Genomic DNA, 21,967 nt, shown 5'->3' with positions numbered 1-21,967 from the left:
TCCTTTTCCAGCTTAGATTCTCACAAGAAAAGGGATTATTGTCTTTTCCTTTGTTTATAGTTTCTTAATGAAATTAGGCTCACGAAGACGTCGGTCTGCTTTGCCTCCTTTCTCTCCTTAAATCTTTCTATAAGTTCACAATAAATTACTTAGAACTTTCCATCTGTACCAATCACATTCCAGAACATTTCTTTTGGGGGCAGAAACAAGCTTTTCATTAAAACTACTCCAACCATACAAGGTTCTGATGCTTTCCTTTCCACCTTCTTTTTGTCCAAGTAAAAACTTCAACTTGCAAGTGCTGAGAGAATACAACTAGAGGAAATTGCTCCTTTCCTATACAATTCAAGACTACTTCTCCCTCTTCCCTCCATCACCTCCTGCCTTTTAATTTCCTATCACAATATAAAAATCATAATTTTTACATAAGCTACCTCTAAAAGAAGCACTTCAAATAATTGCATGGTTAAAAAGCTGACACTACCTGGCTAGACTATATTGAAACGCTGCCCTACAACTGCTATTCATTTTGGGGAAGAAGGGTAAAGTTATAAGTATTCACCCTGCACTCATTAAAACTCCTTTATTTTCTCCTTCAATTTGTCTAGGAAGAAAAAAATCCTCTTACTGTGAGGCTAATATTTGTTAGTATTTTCCTGTGAGTTAGCGAATAAAGAAAGTAACATACAGGGACACGCAGAAAGAACACAAGTGATAAGAAGGTCATGATGACATGCCCCTTCCTCTCAGAGCCAGAAAAACATGCCAACTTGCCCTGTGGGACCTGCTACTAGGAAGGAGAGCTTCTCCCTGGGGAGCTAAAACCTGACACCAGCTTCATAGAAAAGTGTTTCTCAGCATCGCATCACACTCTTGCGCATGTTTAGAGGCTACTGCCGCCCTCAGTGAGTGTGAGAATGGCCTATACGTCGGGTGCAGGTGAGGAAGGAAAGGCCCCAGATACATGTCTGATCTTCTGATCCGAAGTGAAATAATTTCTTAACACAGACTGTGCTTCTATTTTTTTCTTAATCCTCACTGGAGGATTTTTTCCCCTTACTTCTCAGAGAGACAGAAGACAGAGAGAGAGAAAAAGAGAGAGAAACATCCACGTGACAGGGACACATCGATTGGTTGCCTGACACATGCCTCCCGACCAGGCGGGGATCGAGTCCCCCCCCCCCCCCCCCCCGAAGTACATGCCCTTGACTGGAATCGAACCCGAGGCCCTTCAGTCTGCGGGCTGACGCTCTAACCACTGAGCAAACTGGCCAGGGCTGGACTGTGCTTTTAAACCCAGAGATGGAATCTTTACTTTTTCAAGTCTCTCATTTTGTCTTTCTTCATTGCAAATATGTGAGGTGGCATCCTATCTATTGAGTATGCAAATCAGGAGGTCAGCGAAGAAGAAAGAAGACAGCTTTTCATTATGTATTTAGCCGGAACGAACAGCGCAGCAGATCTGTGGGGCGTACACAGGGTTTCCATGGAAACTGTCCTATATGAAAGAGTGCCCGCGAGGCTGGCCGATTGCTGTGGCCATCGCCAGCCATGGTGACGTTTGCAAATCCAACCAACTAACTTTAAAGTAACTTGCATGGTAAATGGGCAAGTTACTCTCCTCTCACTGCTCTGGAAATTGAAGGTCAAGCAGGAGTCATGCGTATGTGTTTTAGTGAATTTCTACAGATTTTAAAGTGACTTTTAGTTCTGCTTTTGGTTTTTCTACTTTTGTTTCCATCGACTTAGCTCTAGTATGTATTATTTGAAACCACTGTTGATGGGCTCTAGCCACTTTATAATACAGATATTTATATTTGTGGTCCCAGGAATCAGAAACCACAATTTCTAGGAATTTGTTTGTATTCAGAAAATGGATAAAAGGCTTATAATTGATAGAGCTGCCAGTTTGTTTCTTCCTTCTACAACAACTAGAAATTGTGTTTCTTTTCACATATTATAAGTTAAACCACGGAAATTACTTTTCAAAGGTTCCTCAGGAAATTGCTCATCTAAATGTATCTTGCAAAAAACATCTCCCTTTTTCTTGTATAATTCTGGCTAATGCATACCCACCCTTGGCTGTTTTTTCAAAGTGACAAGTATTGAATATATTCTTCTAGATATAAAGCTGAAAGGTTGATTTGATGCTAAACTGATGAATATCAGAGTCAAGGGAAGAAGGAAAGACTATCAGTGGAGAGGGAGGAAGCTTTGGTAAATGTCTCTGGTAGCTGCCAACGCATTTAAAATATTCAAATTCTGAAAGATAGCCCTAGAAAACTGAAAAGTCAGTTGAGTCTTTACTTTAACCACCACTGTTCCCTTCTCCTCTGTGAGCATAAAATAAAAGTAACAGGCAATCCCTGTTTTTCTATTTTGTTCTGCTGTGAATCGGGCGTCTGAGGCTTGAGCAACTGGAAGCATGGCGTTGTCATCAACTGGGAAGGCAGGAACTCCTGTGGGGCAAGCTTGGCGTCAAAGTGTAAAGCTCAGGTCTGAACATGGGAAGACTTCAGTCATCTGAGTAAACGACAGGTAGTCTGTGGATTTCTGAGTCTGAGCAAAGTCTGGAAAAGAGATGAGTGACCTTAGAAAACAGAAATGCAGCAAGCGCACAGCCACTACGTTGGGTCAGAGTCAGAGAACAAACTGGAAAAAGAGACTGAGGAGCAGAGCCACCTCCCCGCACAATCCTGGGAGACACCGTTCGTATGTTTGTCTTGAGTAAATGGCATCTCTTGGAATCGTGCAATTTGCGGCCCACCTGAGAATGTGAGACGTGAGGTAGAATATGCAAGAGTGTCTGATATCCTAGAAGCCAAGCGGAAAAAGTGCCCGGGATAGAAAATGATCAACCACGGAAAGAAATACGAGGAAGGCTGAGACTGGACTGTCGCAGTGGGCATCGTAGGGTCGCTGACGACTTTGACAGGAGCCGTTTTCACTGGCCAGTAGGGGGCAAAAGACTAATAGAATAAGCTCAAGAGAAATGGGAGAACAGGAATGGAGACTGGGGTTATAGATCCACTGTAAAGTAGGTTTTTAATTTATTTTTTGTTTTTTTTGTTTGTGCAAAAAAGAGCAGAGAAATAGGGCAGTAGCTGGTAAAGTGGACCAAAAGAATGATTTTTTTTTTAATTATAGGATGGGAGAAACAATAGCAACTCTTCCAGTAAGGGAAGGCTGGTGATGTAAATGGGGAGAGGGGAAAATCACTAGAGTGATGTCTCTGAGTGAGCAAATGATGTGACAGGTTTTAAATAAAAGTGCTATCTAAAGAAGACAGTCACCGGACACTGGAACAGCAGCAGGTTGGCAGATGGACACCGTGAGGGGAGACTGAATGCTTTCTGAGGTGTCACAGGTTGGGGTCTCTTGAAGCAAAACTGAGATGGAGCTTGAAATATTGAACATTTATTAGGGATTGATACCTATGGGAAAGGGAGGGAAGAAACAGGATTCAGAAGAAGAAAAATTCAAACTGAGATGAGTGCATGACAAAGCCTAACCCAACCCCAAAGAGGGCTCCGGTGCCTTATGCCACCACCACCCAAGTCCCTCCTAAACAGACACTGGATTTGGGCTTCCTCTGGAAGGGTGGCCTCTTGGGCTCTTGTTCAGGGGGTGGACTTTAAAGGAGCAGGTCACAGGAAGACACCTCGGGCCAGCTCGCTCTCCCAGCAGCTGGGGTAGTGGCCCTTTCCTTGAAGGCGGGTGTGTGTCCACCAAATAGAATTGTGTCCACTTTCTCTGTACAAAGAGGCAAACACAGTCAGTACTTGGGAGTGAGGAAGGACCGTGGAATTGGGGGCGGTGACGCGGAGGGCTTGAAGATAGAGGAGAGGTATGGGATGGCCACCTAGGCAAGTGATCAGTGAGTGCGCTAGACAAATACACTCTCTGTGCAGCTTTATGGGTCTGTTTTAGGTTTATTAGTTATAAATTCCAAGTGACATCAGACAGTGTGGAGGTTTGGTTTTCTCCAGTCACATTCGCCTGTATATGTCTAGTTTCAGGAACAGAGAGAGAGAGGAAGAGGGAGAACCGAGGTATCAAACAGTTAAAAGGGCACCAGATCATTGAGGGACTTGCAGGACATTTTTAAGGACCTTGTCTTTTTACTCTGAATGAGATGGGAAGCCATTTCAGGTTACTTTAACTCTTTTTATTTTGAAAAATAATACACATATAGGAAATTGCAAAGAAAATGAACATGCAGCTCAATAAATTTTCACAAAGTGATCACCCATATAACTCTACCCAGGTCAAGGAATAGAGCATGGCCAGCACTTGGGAAAGCTCCCTTCTGACCCTCTCTCAATTGTTACTGTCTTCCTCACTATTAATGGTATTTATGTTGCTGACATTTATCATAATTCCTTTCTTCTTAAAACAAAACCAAACAAAACTTATGCCCTCAAAGCTTGCATCCCTAAAAACTAAAGATTAGGATTTTACTTTTTAAAAATCTTTTCATAAATGCAATCAAACAATATACACTTTTTATGTCTGGCACTTTTGTTCTACATGATGTTTTTGAGATTCATTCATATTGTTGCATTTCTAAGTTCAGCCAACCACAGGATCAGACCTGGGTTTGGTTTTCAAAAATTGCAACCCTGTAACTATAGAAGATAGTTTTGTGGAGGGAGTTGTTTTTGTTTGTGTTTATGTCAGAATAATATAGAAGATTTCTGAGTCCTGACCCAGGTTGTGAGATTGGAATTTAAAGCCCTGGGCTCATCTTCTCCTCTCTCCAAACTCTCCAGCACATTTAAAGCCATTGACCCAATGTCAAGTTCTTATTCTCCATTCCCACAATAATGTTTTATGGCAGCAACTACTTGATCGCTTACTTTGTCTTCTGTAGACACTAGCTGTTTAGTTACTGTGGGCCATGGACTACTTGTGTTTTATTTCCCATGACAATAGAGTCAATGATACCTTTTAATCTAATCAGGTAGAAAAACAACTACAGACTCATGTTTTTAAAAGTCTATTGATTTTACTCTGACACAGTCAAGTTTCAGTCAGGAAAATAGAAACATTAAAAGTATTATGTGAATAAAAAGTTTACTATAAGCATTAGAACATACACAAATGTAGGAAGAGCTGGAAAAGGGAAGACAGGAGGAGAAGAGTTGAGAAATAACAAGTCGTTAACATGACAGTGAGTGGGTAGGTAGGAGCATGCAGGAAAATCCAAGTCGTATACGTCCGGCCACAAAAATGGGAACACAAAAAGCGCATTTGTGGAGAGGCCTGTGGAAGCTGCTACCTCTGTGGAAATGGCAATAAAGCAGCCAGGAGCTGGAGGAGCTGGAAGCTGGGGCCTACTCTTGTGTCTGTCAGTATGTCTGAGACCAGGAGCTTCCAAGAGCACTTACCTCTCCTTCACAATGACTTGTGCAATCTTGCATGAGTGCCCCCCTGGATCAGCTCTAATCTAGAACCATACAGAACAGAAATGATCCTGGAAAATATATTCCCCAGGCTTAGATATAAATGGTAGTGCCAAGCTAACCAGCTCTGCATATTCTGTTTGTTATGAACAATATTGATTGTTTTTCATGTATTAATCACCCTTGCATTCCTGGAAACCCTACTTGGTAGTGTTATATTTTATTTATTTTTTTTAAATATTTGCTGAATTCATGTTGCTAAAATACTTTGTGAATAGCATTTTGTATGTATATTTATAAATGAGATCTGCCTGTAATTATCCATTTTTTGTAATCTGTCATATTTTGGCATTAAGTTTATGTTGGCCTCATAAAATGACATTGCAATGCTTATTTTTCTATTTCCTGATAAAATTTATATAAAATTACATACACACACACACACACATATATAGATAGATAGATATAGATATAGATATAGATATAGATATAGATATAAGATATATATTTACAAACTATTTTGTGGAATTAATCAGTAAAATTACCTGGACCTGGAGTATTTGCTGTAGAAATCTAGATTCATTTTTTTAAATATGGATCCTATTTAATAGCTAAAGAGCAATTCTAATATTTTTTTTTCCCTGTCTACTTTTATGTTTATTTTTCTAGAAATTGTCTATTTCTACATCTACATTTTTAAATTTATTGGCATAAAGTTGTTCATAATATTCTTTTGTTTCCCTAATACAGTATTAGCATTATGATTATTTTAACTGTCTGAATATTCTGAATATAATGTTCAAGCAGATTTCTTCATAATGTCATCATAATAAATTTCAAAAAGTAGAATCACTAGGACCAAAGGCTAGTGACAGGCTCTTTGTACATTTTACTAAATTAACCTTTATAAAGTTTGATATTACTAGTAGTAAAGAAAAATGCATATTTTTATAGCCTCGGACATTCTTATTATAATAATCATGTTCCATTTTATCTATTTTTTTGTCAATTTGATATACTAAAAATAGTATTCTCCTACTTAATTTTATTTGCATTTATTTAAATTTATTTGAAGGCTGAACATTCTTTTTCCAAATTTTTATTTGTTATATATTTCTTTGTGAATTGATTGCTCACATCCTATGAGTTACATTTTGATTTAAGACTAAACAGGCAAAATCTACAAACAGGAAAAATAGTCAAACTCTTTTAATATGGCTACTGCCCAAAGAGTGTACTAATAGGATGGTATTGTTTCTTATTTAAAATACTACAAGTTGTACTTTTTTATGTGTATGTGTGCAACAAAATTTTGCAGCTAGCTATTTTACATAACTCTTCTCTGTCAACTTTATTTGTGGAGATCTATTTCTATGCATAATTTTCAAGGTAAAAGAAGACTGCATATAAATGTTTTCCAAATTATCTTATAAGCTAATATTATCATTATAATACCAAATTGGCTCTTGAAACAAAATTGTTTCTATAATAAACAAACTAATAAAATTAATATGCAACAGATGCATTCAACAGATCTTAGAAGTCTTTGTTGCTAAAAATTTCCAAAATAAATTCTTAAAATTGATATAATACAGCAACAGATAAAACATCATCAGTTTTTTATTGCTATTAAGTGAATATTTATAACCTGAAAAGTGTATACTGATTTTAAAAATAATGTACAATTTCTTACTCATTACTTCACATCAATTTTTAAAATAACTGATTTACAACTAATTTAAAAAGCCATCCACGTTTCCAAGTAATTACTTTAATAGGTACAGTAATGTGATGAAGTATTAACCCATGGAGTGTACATAAATGAAAAACTGTTGGAAATATTGTAGCTTAATTATGTAACTGCTGTAACAGGTATTCTTATTATGAAATCTTGATAAAAATAAAAATTATAAGTAGATGAATAGAAAATTGTATCATTGAATTAACCTTGAACTATTTTTGCTCAAGTGTTTATATCTCTACCCTTATATCAGGGCATGTGTGGGTACTAAATATTACTGATCATTTTCTAGCAGAATTTCTCAGCACTAATGCCTCCTTAAATGTAAGTTTATTTTTATAGTTCTTGTTTTAACGGTTCTTTTTCTATTCCTCTAATTCCAACTTCAGAAAATACTGCGGTCTCTCGTGGGCTCGTGAGGTGGCCTAGAATAGTGGTTCCAAGCTCAGATCCTAGAATCAGACGACTACACGCACCCTGACTTCATTATTACCAGCTGTAAGAAACTGGATCCAGTCCTTCACCGCCGCAAGGCCTCGGTTTCCTTCTTTATAAAATCATAATAATAGTATTTCCTACTTCACAAAATTGTTGTGGCAATTAAAAGACAAACCCAGGGACTGACACCTTGCCTGGTCACTCACACCCTAAACCTGAGTCATTCCAGATGCCTTCCCTTCTCCACCCAACCCCTGAACACTCCACCTCCTGCCAATCCCCATTCCTGAAACTTCTATCATCGTGACCTCCCCTCTCAACCACTAGTAAGTCTTCATCACTCCTCCTGCATTGCTTCCATCAATAATTTCCTAATTTGCCTCCTTCCATTTTTCCCTCCCACTCATTCTTCCAGAGAGTGATTATTTCCAAAATAGGAACCTAACGATGTCACTAACCCAGTGTGAAACCACGGGGTGAGGGCGCCCCATTTAGGCCCCCAAAGCTGTCATCTGGCCTTCAGTTTCTAGCCTCTAGCATTGGTTTCCTCCTCTCTACGCCCATCAAATCTACCTGCCTGCTGGCTTCTAAAAATAGCATAGCTATTTAGTTCCACATTTTTTCTCTTACCCCTTATTTTTGAAGAACCAGCTCCAGGACACGCCCTCTGTGAATTATTCCGTCTCCTCCCTTTCCCCGCGCCCGGCTAAGGCAGAGCTGACCTCTTTCACCTCTGTGTTCCCACTATACTCTGTACAAACATGTATTGTGTGCTGGCACTTGGTGCCCTCGTTTCTGTGTATTTCCTGCTAATGCACTCTAAGGGTTGTATCCTCAGCATCAAATGCATGTCCAATAAAAAGCACAAACAAATGTTTATTATTGAATAAACGAGATGAAAGTTCCATGGCTCTCTAACCTCAATTTCACTACGGTGGTTAATCAAAAGAAATAGAACAGAAAATTATATGCAATTCCTTGTCAGTTGCTACAAAAGATTTACAGATTTACGCTTTTATTATTTTTTCCCTGGCTTACAGGTAAATCTACTGCATAGCCTCAAGTCACTTTCTTACCCTGACGCTATTTTACAAAGCAAAGAAAACCTGAAGAAAAAAGCAAGTATCTCCTGGAATACTCATCTTCTCTTCTCGTTCTTTAATTCCTTGGAAACCTTATTATATATATACATATATTGTCAATTATTCTTTGCTATCTATAAAGTAAGCTCTCTAAAAGGTATGTTTATGGAGACAGCAGGATGGATACTAGCTTATTGGTTGACCAATATAGAGATCAACCCCAAAAACCCAGCAGTTTTGTCATTCTAAATAACTTGATAACCCTATTTTGATATCTAAAGTCTGCGTTTTTAAGCAATTATCATCTTGAGAAAGATTATTAATTTTGCTATTCTATAATGCTATAATTTCCCCATTAGCATTCATAGGGTAGTTGTAAAACCAGTTCCCAAAAAAAGTGAATCTATTTTCTATTGATCTCTGACCCGTTTTTGAGGCACAACTGACCTGAAAATCTGTGCCACAATAAATATTTGATACTCTGAGAAATGCTGGCAACTTACTAAGTAAAAGAATTATCTCCAATGTCTGTGGTATTAATCTGAAATCAGCAAATAAAGGCACTAAATTATAGAAATACAAAAGAGAATCCCACAGGTTATAAATCAGCAAAAAACACAAGGAAATGAGTTTTCAATTACTCTCTCTGAAATATCTTTTGTGTGCTAGCAGTAAGGAAACACGTGGTCTAACAGTGCTAGTCCTCAAGGAAATGATACAACCTGCATTATTGTGTATGTCTACAGGGAAGATCAATACAATCCATTACAATAAAATGTCATGAGTGTTATGACAATGTAAATACAGCACTTTATGAGAACTGAAATCTTACATTTCATGGTGCAGTCACAGAAATAAAACTTTTTAGATGAGTAAGGCTGCTTGTCCCCACTGGGAACAATCTTTAGGTGTCCATCCAGTTCCAATGGCTATCTGTAAAAGTAGCTAGATTATTCTTTGATTAAAAATTTATGGAAACTAAAAAACTATTAACTAGCATGATTGAATCCACTTTAAGAACAATCCATTTATTTTGCCTTTCTATAACAAAAATTAATTAAGCAATTACAAGAGAGAGTTATATACAATCTTCCAAGTCTCCCACCCCGAGGACATGAAGAGATGCTTAAACTGGTTATGCTAAAAGGAGGGTCCCATTCTGGCCTAGTCTCCATTTCTCCTTCCAGATCCAACTCTTCTGGATCATTCTGTGTTCCATTGGGTCCTCCCTTTCCTGAAGGCCTTGAGTATTGGCATTTTTAGCATTTGTAGGATGTCCTTAGACTTTGTGAACTTACTAATATGCCTGGAATAAGCTCTGCAAAGTGGAGACAGACAACTGAATTTGTTAAGCTGAAGCTAGTGCCTCTTTTAGTGTACAAATAAATTCCCGTTTATAATCTAAATGACAAAGACATTCCCCATTGGGCAGAAACATACATACTAGATATTTTCTAGATGTCTAGATATTTAATATTGCCTCTATTAAATATTTCCTCTATTACTGGCTTAAATCATTCAGAAGTTTTTCCTATGTAGCCATTTAAAACCCAAATTCTTTAGGACAGTATTTCTATAGGACAATATATTCTTACAGGCATAAAAATTGTGTAAGAAATGGAAAGGACATTGTCACAGAACGAAACTTTGTTTCTTAACTCAGCGTCTCCCAAATGGTGGTCTGTGGATATGTGCCCCAGTGTCCATAATAAAAATTTTGTAAAGGATTTGTGCATTATCAAATTTCAGAAACATTTATATTTATACCTGATCCCAAAGAACCAAACCTTAACACTCTTTTCAGCTTCCTCTCTCTCCTCTCTCTCTCTCTCTCTTTTTCTCTCTCTCTCTCTCCAGGTATTACATTTTTAAAAGGATAAAAGCCATGGAACCCCTCTCCTTACAGATTTTTTTATGGCTTCTACAACATTGGGGAATAAAAATAAAAAAAACCCACCCAGGTTAAGAACCAGAGAGCCTAGGTTAGGAAAACACTGTTCCTAACTTAATACAAAAGATTTTAATATTATTTCCAGGCCCCATGATCTTCTAATAGACTGTCTTAGCAAGATGAGGTACCTCTTAGAAATGCGTACTACCATGAATTCCTGCCGGCTATCATCTATGCCAGCATTTCCCAAAATGTGTTCTAGAGAGTAATGGTACATGGGAGATGTTCTAGGAAGAAAAATAAATACAGGAATATATTCTGTAGTTCATATATTATACTGAATCATATGAAAATGCCATTTCTAGAAAATTTCATATGGTTCAAGCTAACAATATTTGAATGTATCAAAAAAGTTAAAGCCTCCAGTTTTCTTCTATCCTTAAACATTTTTCTGCCATAATCTTGCTAAACAGAATTCATTAGCTTATGTTTTTGCCAATAAATATACTAATAATTATACTTGGTCAAAAATCAAACTGAGAATAGAAGGACAAACAAAATAGAAGCAGCCTCACAAACAGAAAGAACAGACTGACAGTTTCCAGATTGGGGCTGGGGTGGGGTGGGTGGGGAGCTGGGTGAAAAAGGTGAAGGATTACAAAGTACAAATTGGTAGTTACAAAATAATCGTGAGGATGTGAAGTACAGCACAGGGAATATAGCCAGGAATATTGTAATAACTGCCTGATGCCAGGTGGGTAACTGAAATGTCAGGGGAACGCTTTGTAAACTACATGACTGTCTACCCACTATGCTGTACACCTGAAACTAGACACAAACTAATATTGAATGTAAACTGTAACTGAAAAATAATAAAACTGGGGGAGAAAAACTGATGTTAAAGAGAATTAATCATTTGCTTTGAATAAACCAGCCAGCTACTAAGACAGCTTGCATAACCAAGCCCGGCAGTCCCAAACCCTACCCAAGATGCAACGCTGCATGGCGTGTAGTCAGCCAGGGGTTTATTCGCAAGAGCAGGGGGTGAGGAAGATGAATGTGTTCCCAGCGCTCCCGAGAGCCACGGGCCGCGCAATAAAGGTTTTAAGAGCTGTAGTAATAGGCTTGGCACGATGCAGCGGCTATTGAGACTGAGAGCAGTTTAGAAGTTCCTCCTCACCGTCCAAACATCACAGGCCATCATCCGTTTATCACCTTTCAATAGGGATTCTGTGCGGATAGGTTTATTCTGTTGTTTTTGTTGTATGTGGTCATTATTATTCTTACTATTATTTTGGTCATCTCTCTTGATAGGAACGATGTTTAGCCCATCTAGCCTCCATAAATAAAAAGCTTTTACCACATAAGGTCAGTTTGTTCTGCTTGGAAGATGGTGTAATATGACCAACTACAAAATAAGCCAATGTAATATTTATTCCCATTTCACCAACAGTATGAGTAGACGTTAAAGGTACTAACCAACTAAAATATACATATCAGGTTTTTTGTACTAGCCTTCAAATATCTGTATGTATATATACATATGTAAGTATATATAATATATAAAAATATATATACGTTTTTACTGAATGTGCAGAAGGAAATTTTGATATTTTTCTTCATTGGTTATTTTCATTACTTTACCATTTGAAACACAAATTTGCACCTCATTTCCAAGACACTAATTGTACATGTCTAATCCACCAATGATCACAATTTCGGTACAGCGTGCACAACTGAGCCAAAATGAGATGTAATTTCATTGCTGCTAGTAGCTCAAAACAAGTACTTTGGTTTGATAGACAGTATTAAGATATTTCTCAACTTTAATTTCAGGCATACTATAATAATTGTTTCCTGGGTTTTCTGGAACATAATTGATACATAAATTTAGGATCAGGCTAGGTCACACAATGAGAAGTAGAGAAAAGCTTTTAAGATATTGGCAATTTATCTGCAGAAAAGGGACACAGATGTGTGGGGTTCTTTTTAACCCTAAATGTTCTAAATCATAAATACTGTAGCGGCAACATTACCCGAAAATGAATTCTCATAAATAATTCGTTTATTATTTTCCAGCTTGCATTCTATTAAAGTATCCTTCTTTATAGTTACATCTCAAAGCTTATTATCGTTGGTATCAAATATGCAAATGTCAGGACACAGATTTTATGAACCCGTATTTTGTGAGCACACAAATTCACTCTGTGAAATGTTAAATCTCGTTTTAAAAGGATCTAGTTTCAACAACATACTAATGGGTTTTCCCTAGCACTTATTATAGAAATACATAACTATTTTGAAAAAATACTAAATACCCTGAGCATGTGAAAAGATCCTAAGTAAAAAAAGTTTTCTCAAGCCTTAGCCAAACCAACTGGGAAAGGGTGACAAGTAGACACATAAGGAATAGCTTCTCTTCCTCTGTTTAAATTCCCTGAACTATGTCATCCAAAGAGGTGGGCTGCCTTTTCTGCAACAGGAAATAAGTCAAGGATGGGACACTGTGTAAAAGAGCTAGTAGAAAGCAATGAAACCAGTTAGTCATATTATCTTAAAATTACACAAATTGATAAAATTGAAAGCAAATGGCAACATTACTGTTGAAATAGAATATGTAAAAACAACACATTATGCCTGAGGTTCTCTCTCTCCCCAAATCATTATGACTGTTATCTTAAGAAACCTTGTCCTTAGCACTTAGGGACTTAAAATATCGCTTATTTATTAGTTTAACATTATAGTAGACCAGAACTCAGATTCTACTCATTTCATATTCATCAAATGTCCTGAATTTTTTTAATGTACATAGTGCTCACCAACCCCAAGCAAGCAACAAAAAAGGTAGCAAACGAGTACTATTAGGGGTCGAGGGCAGGGAAAACAAATCAGAATGTGGCTGGAAAAAGAGAAAACTTCTATACCCCCCACGCAAGGGACACCTCTGCTCACAGGTCCCCTGCCCTCTCCCGAGTCCAGTGAGTACTGACAATTAGAGCCTACCACACAGAGAAGATGGTTACATTTTGGTATCTCCCGTTATGACTTAGGTGCATGACTTTCAAGAAATGTTCTTTGATAAGTTCTGAAACTGCACATTCTCTTTCTTCTAGGTTTCCACTAGACAGTCTCAATCCAGTTCTTTCAATATCTATTCCTAATAAATGGAAAAGTCATCTGACTACCATGGACCTCACTATCTTTTCTGTGAAAGAAAGGGAGAAGACAGTGTTCTTCATCTCTCTAAAACAAATATATTAGTGTGGGCAATAATTTTAATTTCACACATTTACAACTGCAGATCTGCAAAGCATTGTCCACATTCAACCATGTGAATGTTAATCTACTTTATCAGAGGAAAGGGCTAATATAAATACTTCGCTATTTGAGATGAGAAATTGTGAGTAGAAAGTTGTAAGTGTTTACCTTTACACCAGCTAGCATGTTAAAGATCGGGGCCACACACTTTTGAAAGCAGCACTGTAAAATTAAGGCGGAGGTGATGAAAACAGTATTTCTCTTTCCAATAAAAGACAACAGTCACTCCTCCTAAGCACCAAAGACAGGTGTAGTTGACAAAATATAGCTCAGAGCCCGGCCAGCGTGGCTCAGCTGTTGAGCATCAAATTATGATCCAGGAGATCAAGGTTAGTTCCCGGTCAGGGCACATAGCCCGACGTGGGCTCGATCTCCAGCAGGGGGCGTGCAGGAGGCAGCCGATCAATGACTCTCATCATTGATGTTTCTCTCTCTCTCCCTCTCCCTTCCTCTCTGAAATCAATAAAAACATATTTAAAAAAATATATAGCTCCGAGAACAAAGTGAGACGCTACAGATAAAATGTAAGTAGCTATGATTTTATTTCTCCCTTCGTCCCTATCAGCTCTGTCATCCTCGCCACTACTCCCTGAAGTTCCAAAGTGAATGCCAAGAAGCTGGAGTAGTATATTTACTACGCTGAAATCTATACAGACTAAGAATAAATCCTGAAGTTAACAGGGGGGTACCTGTTAAAAATAGTTTCCTAAGTCTCGTCTCAGATCTATTGGATTTGAATCTGGGATAAAATCCAAGAATGTGCATTTTTAATAAGCTACCCAAAACTTGGGTGATAATTACAGGTCATTTCCAGGCACCCTGGTGTTTCTGAAACCCTGAATTAAAAATAAGGAAGAAGGCAAACTGAATCTAAGTGCTTAAGGTGGGAACTTCACTGAAAGCAGATACCAAATGCTATCATTCAGCTGTTTCTTCAGATATTAAATATGTAAGATGCAGTACTTGAGGTACAGAGGTTCAGAGATTTTTTAAATACCACGGTGATTAAAACAACTTGATTTACCATCACTGGCTGGTCACATCTTAATCTTCCCATTCTTGTAGAAAAGTCTGGGGTTTTTTAGTGCTATCAGATGTAATCTCATTTAACTCTGACAATATCCTATCAACCAAAACAGACTGTGCAACACATAACCTGTGAAGGTAACTCCTAAAGAGAAGCTACAAAAGCATTTCCAGAAAGAATAATCAACTATGACACACGATAAGGTCAGAGTTACCAAAGTGAGAGCTTCTCAACTGTGCCAAGGAACCCGGCAGAGCCCCGAGCCCCCGGGAGGTGAAAGGGGCCCCGGTGCAACCAGCGTCTATGGGCTTGTAATGGTCTCCAGATCACTCCAATGTGCACACAAATATTATTTTCTAAGAATGCCAAAGAGATTGTGAAGCACCAATTTCATGGAAAGTGCTGACCTGAGAATCAAGAAAACCAGATTCAACTCCCTGCCACATCCCTGAGTTGTTACTTAACCCTCCAGAACCCATGGTTGGCTCTCTCTTATTTATTAAATGAGGACTAGTTCAGATTTCTAAGATCTCTGCTATTTCTAAAATTCCATAATTTCCCTTACACTCACCTTTCTAAATGTAAAATAATACTCACTGGTCATTTGATTAAAAACTCTAAATTCAGTCGCTCATTAAATATTTATTAAGAACCTAATCTGTGCCAGGCATGTGAGAATCTGGGAAACAGATATGAAAGATAGTCTCCTAGTATGGGGTCAAATACATTTTATTGTGAATAAATAACATCCTTTATTAATAATCTTCGTGTTCCTTTAAATGGTTAAATAGTAAAAGTATACTAAATAGTGCCCAAATAATGGAAATCTGCACAGATAATGAAAGCTTTAATTATAATCATAGCTTCTACCAATATATAAGGCTTTCCTTCTCTGCACCCTTCACTTGTTTTGGTTTTTGGTTTTTTTAAAGTTAGAACATTTAAATTTACTGGTAATTTGCACTTATAATCAAAATCAATTTCCAAAGTATAAGCTTAAAAATAGTTTATTTTCAAGATTCTCAATAGGACTTCAACATCATATTTTCAGATATAACAACAAGATGATCAGTATGTTCAGTATATTTTAATTCACGATGAAAGTTGCTCCAGATCTATGGTTAAACGTGTATATACTGTTTGATTGGGTAGAGATGGGGAAAGCACTGGTTCAAAGTTTTAATTAAATATTACATAATAGGAATTTCCCTCTACAAATCTAAAATGAAATTTTCATATGGATACAATTTCACAAAGGTTATAAATATATATCAACTTACAACTAAAGGAAGCATTTAGTATTTTACAATGTTTTAAAAATCTAGATCCATAATCACTTTCTTTTAAAAAAAAAAAAAAAAAATCCTTCCCATATAAAATAAAAAGTCTACATTTCTCTGGAAATGCATGTATTCACCTAATAGTAAGATCCAAAATGAGAAGAATTACTATCTCCAGAAGAGGAGGAGGGAGGCAGGGGTGGCGGGGGAGGGGGAGGAGGTGGGGGTATGGAGTATGGTATGGGAAGTAATGGATGAGATGGCATGTTAGGTGCAGCCCAGCCCATGTTTACAAATGCAGGTGGTGGGGGTGGGGGTGGGGGTGGTAGTGGAGGAGGGAGTGAAAAATTATGCATGTCAAACACTGGCGGAGGAAAGGGGTACTGTGGCATAAGGTTATCTTGTCTCTGAGGTGGAAATGCTGAAGTCTCCTGAGATACCATATGCTCCGAGTTATAAAACTGTGGAGGAGGGGGCTTGCCATGGCAAGGTCGAGGATATCTACCCCGGGAAAATCCCCGTGTGAATTCTCTGTTGCGATATCCTTTTGAATGCTCTGAAGCAGAGCTATGAGCATTCCAATTCTGATGTACTTCTGCAAAATCTTCACCTGTGAGCAGGGTAAAAAAAGTATAGAAACAAAATTAAAATGGATTTTAATACAACAAAAAATACTGTTTAAAATTTCAATAAAGCCTTTTCTTTCATTTCCAGTGTATCTTATTGTAGTTAAAAATGCATAAGGCTTAAAATGATCAATTTTAAAGAATCCAAAAGGCCAGACAATCGGGAGAGGAAAAGCCAAGCAACACAGAAAACTTTTAGACAATGACCACTTGACTCCAGCCAAACAGCATAGAGCAAACTGGACACCATCATCACCCACACTCTCAAAGGCTGAGTGGGGAGCCTAGACTTCCTCCCCTTGACAGGCTGTAATGAGATGCCGCAACCTAAGAAAGGAATTAGCTAACTTTTAGAAAAAAGAATAGGAGAAAATTTTTAGGATGTAGGTTTAGGCAAGAAATTCTCAGACTCCATAAAAGAAAAGCTGATAAATTGGGGTTCAACAAAATTAAGAACTTTTTTCCTTTCAAGAGGACAAAAACATAGGCTAAAAGACTGAAATCATTATGTATAAACCCCTAATTCAAGAGTTAAAAAACAGAAATACAATCAGATAATGGGAAAAGACATGAACAAACATATCATTGCAGAGGACATACAGATAGCAAATGAGTACATGGAAAGATGTTCAATATCATTAGCCGTTAAGAAAATTCAAGTTAAAATCACAGATATTACTACACACCTATAAAAACGGCTAAAATCAAAAACAGTGACAACACCAAATGCTGGTGAGAATGCAGAGAAACAGTCACTCACACATTGGTGATGGGGATGTAAAGTGGTACAGCCACACTGAAAAACAGTATGACAGGTTCTTAAGAAACTAAACATATAACCATCATAAAATCCAACAACTGCACTCTGAAGACATTTATCCCAGAGACATAAAAACTTGTGTTCACACAAAAACCTGTACACAAATGTATAAAGCAACTTTATTCCTGTAACCAAAAGCTGTTAACAACCCAGATGTCCTTCAATGCATGAATGGTTAAACAACCTATGGTATAGTCACATAGAGCTCTGGAATGAAAAGAAACAAATTTGCCACATACAACAATCTAGATGAATTCCAGAATATTATGCTCAGTGTCAAAATCCAATTCTGAATGGCAACATACTGTATGACTCCATTTAAATAAGCATTCTTGACATGACAAATTGTATTATAGAAATGGAGAACAGATTACTGGTTGCCAGGAGTTGAGGAGGAGGTAGGAGGGAGGAATGTGTAAGTGACTATAAAAAGGCACCATGAGGAATATTTTCCTGTGATGGAAATGTTCTTTATCTTGATTGTATCAGTATCAATATTCTGGTTATGGTATTTAATTGTATAGTTTTGCAAGGTGTTAACTATTGCAGGAAACTGGGTAATGGGCATATAAGATCTCTCTGTATTATTTCTTACAACTGCATGTCAATCTATAAAAGGTTTAGTTTTAAAAAAGAAAAAAACAGAAAAGGTATAATAAAATAAATAAATGTTAAAAAATAAAGTACCTTGAGTTAGATATTAAGTACATTATCATTTAATTCTAAATATGGAAGCCAGGAGGTTTCTTAAGAAAAAGGGCTAACAGGCTTAATTTGCCTTCTCCCCCTAGAAGCCATTTTTACATCCTTAAACTTGAAAAACTACCAATGAATATTCTCTGCGACTCTCTCCGAACACATCCCATGCTGTAAAATGCCTCCAATGCTAGCTGCATGGCAGGAGATAAAAAGAAAACGCAGATGTTCCTTCAGTTTTATTAGTGATGAACTTACATAAATGTAAGTAAAGATTTAAAAAATTACTATACGTTGCATTTACTCACCTGATTCATTAAATTGAGATCTGAATTTTTTCCGGCCCTGAATGCGATGCTTTTTCCTGTGTTTGGCTTCTTTTTCCTTTTCATCATCACTGAAATCTAAGGCCTAACAGAAACAAATATATAAATTTATGTCACATGAAATGACCAATTCTATGAATGGTACCTACTTGGAGATGAGAATAACTATTATTTAACACTGACACTGAAATATACTCTTTTGATACTTAGTAGTTTTCAGTAATGTTTGAATTAATTAGATATAATAGAAAAAGAAAGTTGTGTTTTTTTTTATAAGCACCTAAAGACTCTTAATTGACACAAGCTAGTAATGAGATGAGTCCTCAGGGTGTTTTGGTTTTTTAATTCCTAGGAAGTTTCAGATACGTAATTTTAAAATGCTGATCTTTAACAGCCGTGAGATATGGCTACTTCCTAGTTAGAAGTTTGAATTCCAGCTTAGAGTCAAGATTCATCATAGTGCCAGCTGCCAAAAATGCTAAAGAAAGGATTAGTTAGGAATAAGCAAATAACAAAGTATCAGATCTAATATAAAAATAGAAGAATATTATACCTCTCATTCAAAAATTTTCACAGGCCCATAAGCCAGGCACTGTTCTAAACATCAAGGTATTAATTTTTTTATTAGTATAATGTCAGGGATAGTAAGGGTTATAAATAATAAGGCAAAGTAAGGGAGGAGAAAGTCACTAGGGGTGCTATTTAGATAAGACTGCAGGAAAGGCTTTGATAAGCAGATACATGCATGGCTCAACTCCCAAGAGAAATCATTTTAAACTACAAGAGGGCGAGTCAAATGTAGCTAAGAATTGAGATTCACTGCTATAGCCCACCAAAAACACAAGACTTAAAAGCTTTATATATTATTACCTCTACGTTGTCTTAGAATTCAGGCATTTTATCATTCTATTAATTTCAGAAAACAGACATTATGTTTCAAAAAAATATATGAAAGCATGCTCACTATGCCTGCATGTGTGCACATTTAAAAGGAATATAATGTGTAAGATTTTCAGTTCAGTCTTGCTAAAATATATTCTAGATCAAATCTTCCATGAACCAAGAGTCCATAACCTCAGAATCCATAATCAAATTCAGAAGCATCAACTAATTTTGGTACCTTCAAATACCTTTAGTACCTTCACGATTTTTATTACTGATCTTAATGTGCTAAGATTTTTAAGCTCATGTGAAATCTGGTAACTGCCAGGCAGTAGAAAATATTGCGATCAGATAGAAAACATTTACTTCTCTGAAACTATACAGTCAGATGAGAAAGATACATGCACTTGTCTGCTTTAGTGCTATGACAGCACGAGGCTGAAGAAGAAGAAAAAGGGCAAGGAAGATTTCTTGGTATGGGTAACCCAAGATCTCTCTCTAATGAGGAGTTAACAGTGAAAATAAGGGAAAGGAAATTTCCAAAGAGTGAGAATATGCATAGAGGCTCAGTATATTCGAGAAGTAACAATGGTTCTATAAGACAAAGTGAAAGCTTCTTAAAGAGAAAAACCAGAGACAATGAAATCAGAGAATAAAAAACCTTCTCGTGCCATTTTAAATAACTGGGCATTGTCCAAAGAGCAGGAGGGTGGTATTAAAGGACTTTAATTGGCAATAGGCTATTTTAGAGGGACAATTTTGGCAATATTTTGCTATTGTCTCCTAAAATCAGGTAAAATTTCACATTTTCCTTGTACACAAATTAACTTAAATTTGCATTCATTAAGCACATTTATTCAACTACAAATTAAGTATTCATGTTAGAAATGAATGTGAAGATGAGTAAGATGCATTCCCTATAAGCAAGTTTTAGCTCCTTTATGCAAGCCCAATATTGCCTATTTGCACCACATGTTTTTTTTAATCAAAGTTTACACCCCACATATTCCAAATTCTAATCTATATTTAACACCAGGCCATAATTCTAAACTATAAAATGTCATCATAATAAAATAAACTTTAGAATTTCAGAGTTTTCCATATGAAAATAACAGATAATCAACTTCTTAGGGGGAAAAAAGACTCCATGAAGTATGCTCAAATTTAATTTTATAATTAACCTAATCAAACCAATTTTATGAACAGTTAGCATTACCACACTTTGATGCTTAGGTCTGAAACAACAAGTATGTATAAGAATGTCTGCATTTCACAAGAAACATCTTTCAAGACTTTTGTGAAGTCTCAAATATTTCAAAAATATGTAATTTCAATAATAAAATGCCTTATACATAAGAACATTAAGTAAATCTTCGGGGCCTTAATGGAAATCACATGTATACACAACATAAACTAGAAAATAAAATCCCATAGTAATATGGACACTAAACTAAGATTATTCATTGGTTAAGTGACCCTCTAAGTGAGCACTGCCTGATTCATGACCTCAGGAAAATTAGAAATTAACATAGAGCATGAATCTTCAGCATTGCTTGAGAACATCTAAAATGAACAAAGTTAAACCTACAAATACCTAGAAGTTATAATACTGAGAAACTTCATCAGAACTACTGAGCACATATAAAAACTCTCACAATAATTATATTTTTCTGTTAAAACTAAATTCATACTATTTTCAAGAAATTTATACAATCATTGCTGCAATTTCTGTATTTTAACAACTTAAAATATGCTTAAACACTTCCATGGAAATTTAAATCAAGTAATTCTACAGATTATCACTGACTCTCTTTTACATCTCTAAAAAGACTGTATATCAAGGTACTTTAGGACATAAAACTAGTCTTGCTGGAACAGATTGAAAAAAGAAAATCAAAACTCTCTTTTTAAGAAGGTGGTTATATTGTAAAAATGGAGAGGTAGGTAGATGGTAATAATTTTGTGCCTCCAAAAGAAAGGCAGCTTATTAAAAGCATCACCATTAATTACTATCTTCATGTCTCACATGGTAAAATCACTAAATTGAAGAATAAATTTTTTTAAAATAATGACAATTCTACCTTTACCAGGTGTCAAAAATTTGATTTAAAAATAGGAAACTGTAAGTAGAATAAGCTAATAAGTAAAATGTGACCAAAATATTTTTTAAATGATCAATCAAAAATTCTTACTGAAAGGTACATAGCAGTCATGTGGGAGAAGGGAGAGTGCACTGGCTCACAGAAGGCAGAATGGGAAGCATTAAGGACCTCCACAAGGTCAACACTGATGACTTTATAACATTCAGTCCTGCCTTACTTTCTAAAATATTGTGTAAAAAGACTTCTCCTTACATCTGGCGGTGGTTCCTGATCATTCTCCCATGATGCATCCGATCCCTTCTCCCTAGGCAGAGAAAGCAGAAAGTCAAAGAA

The 21,967-nt window shown here is 36.6% G+C and overlaps 1 protein-coding gene across 1 annotated transcript in view; it reads right to left on the bottom strand.

Annotated features, from left to right (window-relative positions):
* Positions 1–15,893: 15,893 nt before the first annotated feature.
* The window catches only part of NAF1 (nuclear assembly factor 1 ribonucleoprotein), a 35,463-nt gene continuing 29,389 nt past the window's right edge, over positions 15,894–21,967 (bottom strand). Inside the window, exons 6-8 of the mRNA XM_016200258.2 lie at positions 21,887–21,938; positions 18,633–18,735; positions 15,894–16,792 (exon numbers count right to left, since the gene is read on the bottom strand). Coding sequence (XP_016055744.2) covers positions 16,320–16,792; positions 18,633–18,735; positions 21,887–21,938 — 628 coding nt within the window. The 3' untranslated portion in view covers positions 15,894–16,319. The remainder of the gene's footprint in view (positions 16,793–18,632; positions 18,736–21,886; positions 21,939–21,967) is intronic.

This window comes from Miniopterus natalensis, chromosome 4 (assembly GCF_054644295.1).
Source record: "Miniopterus natalensis isolate mMinNat1 chromosome 4, mMinNat1.hap1, whole genome shotgun sequence".
NCBI lineage: Eukaryota > Metazoa > Chordata > Mammalia > Chiroptera > Miniopteridae > Miniopterus > Miniopterus natalensis.
Note: the sequence above shows the minus strand (reverse complement) of the source record. Positions and strands in the feature narration are given on the sequence as shown.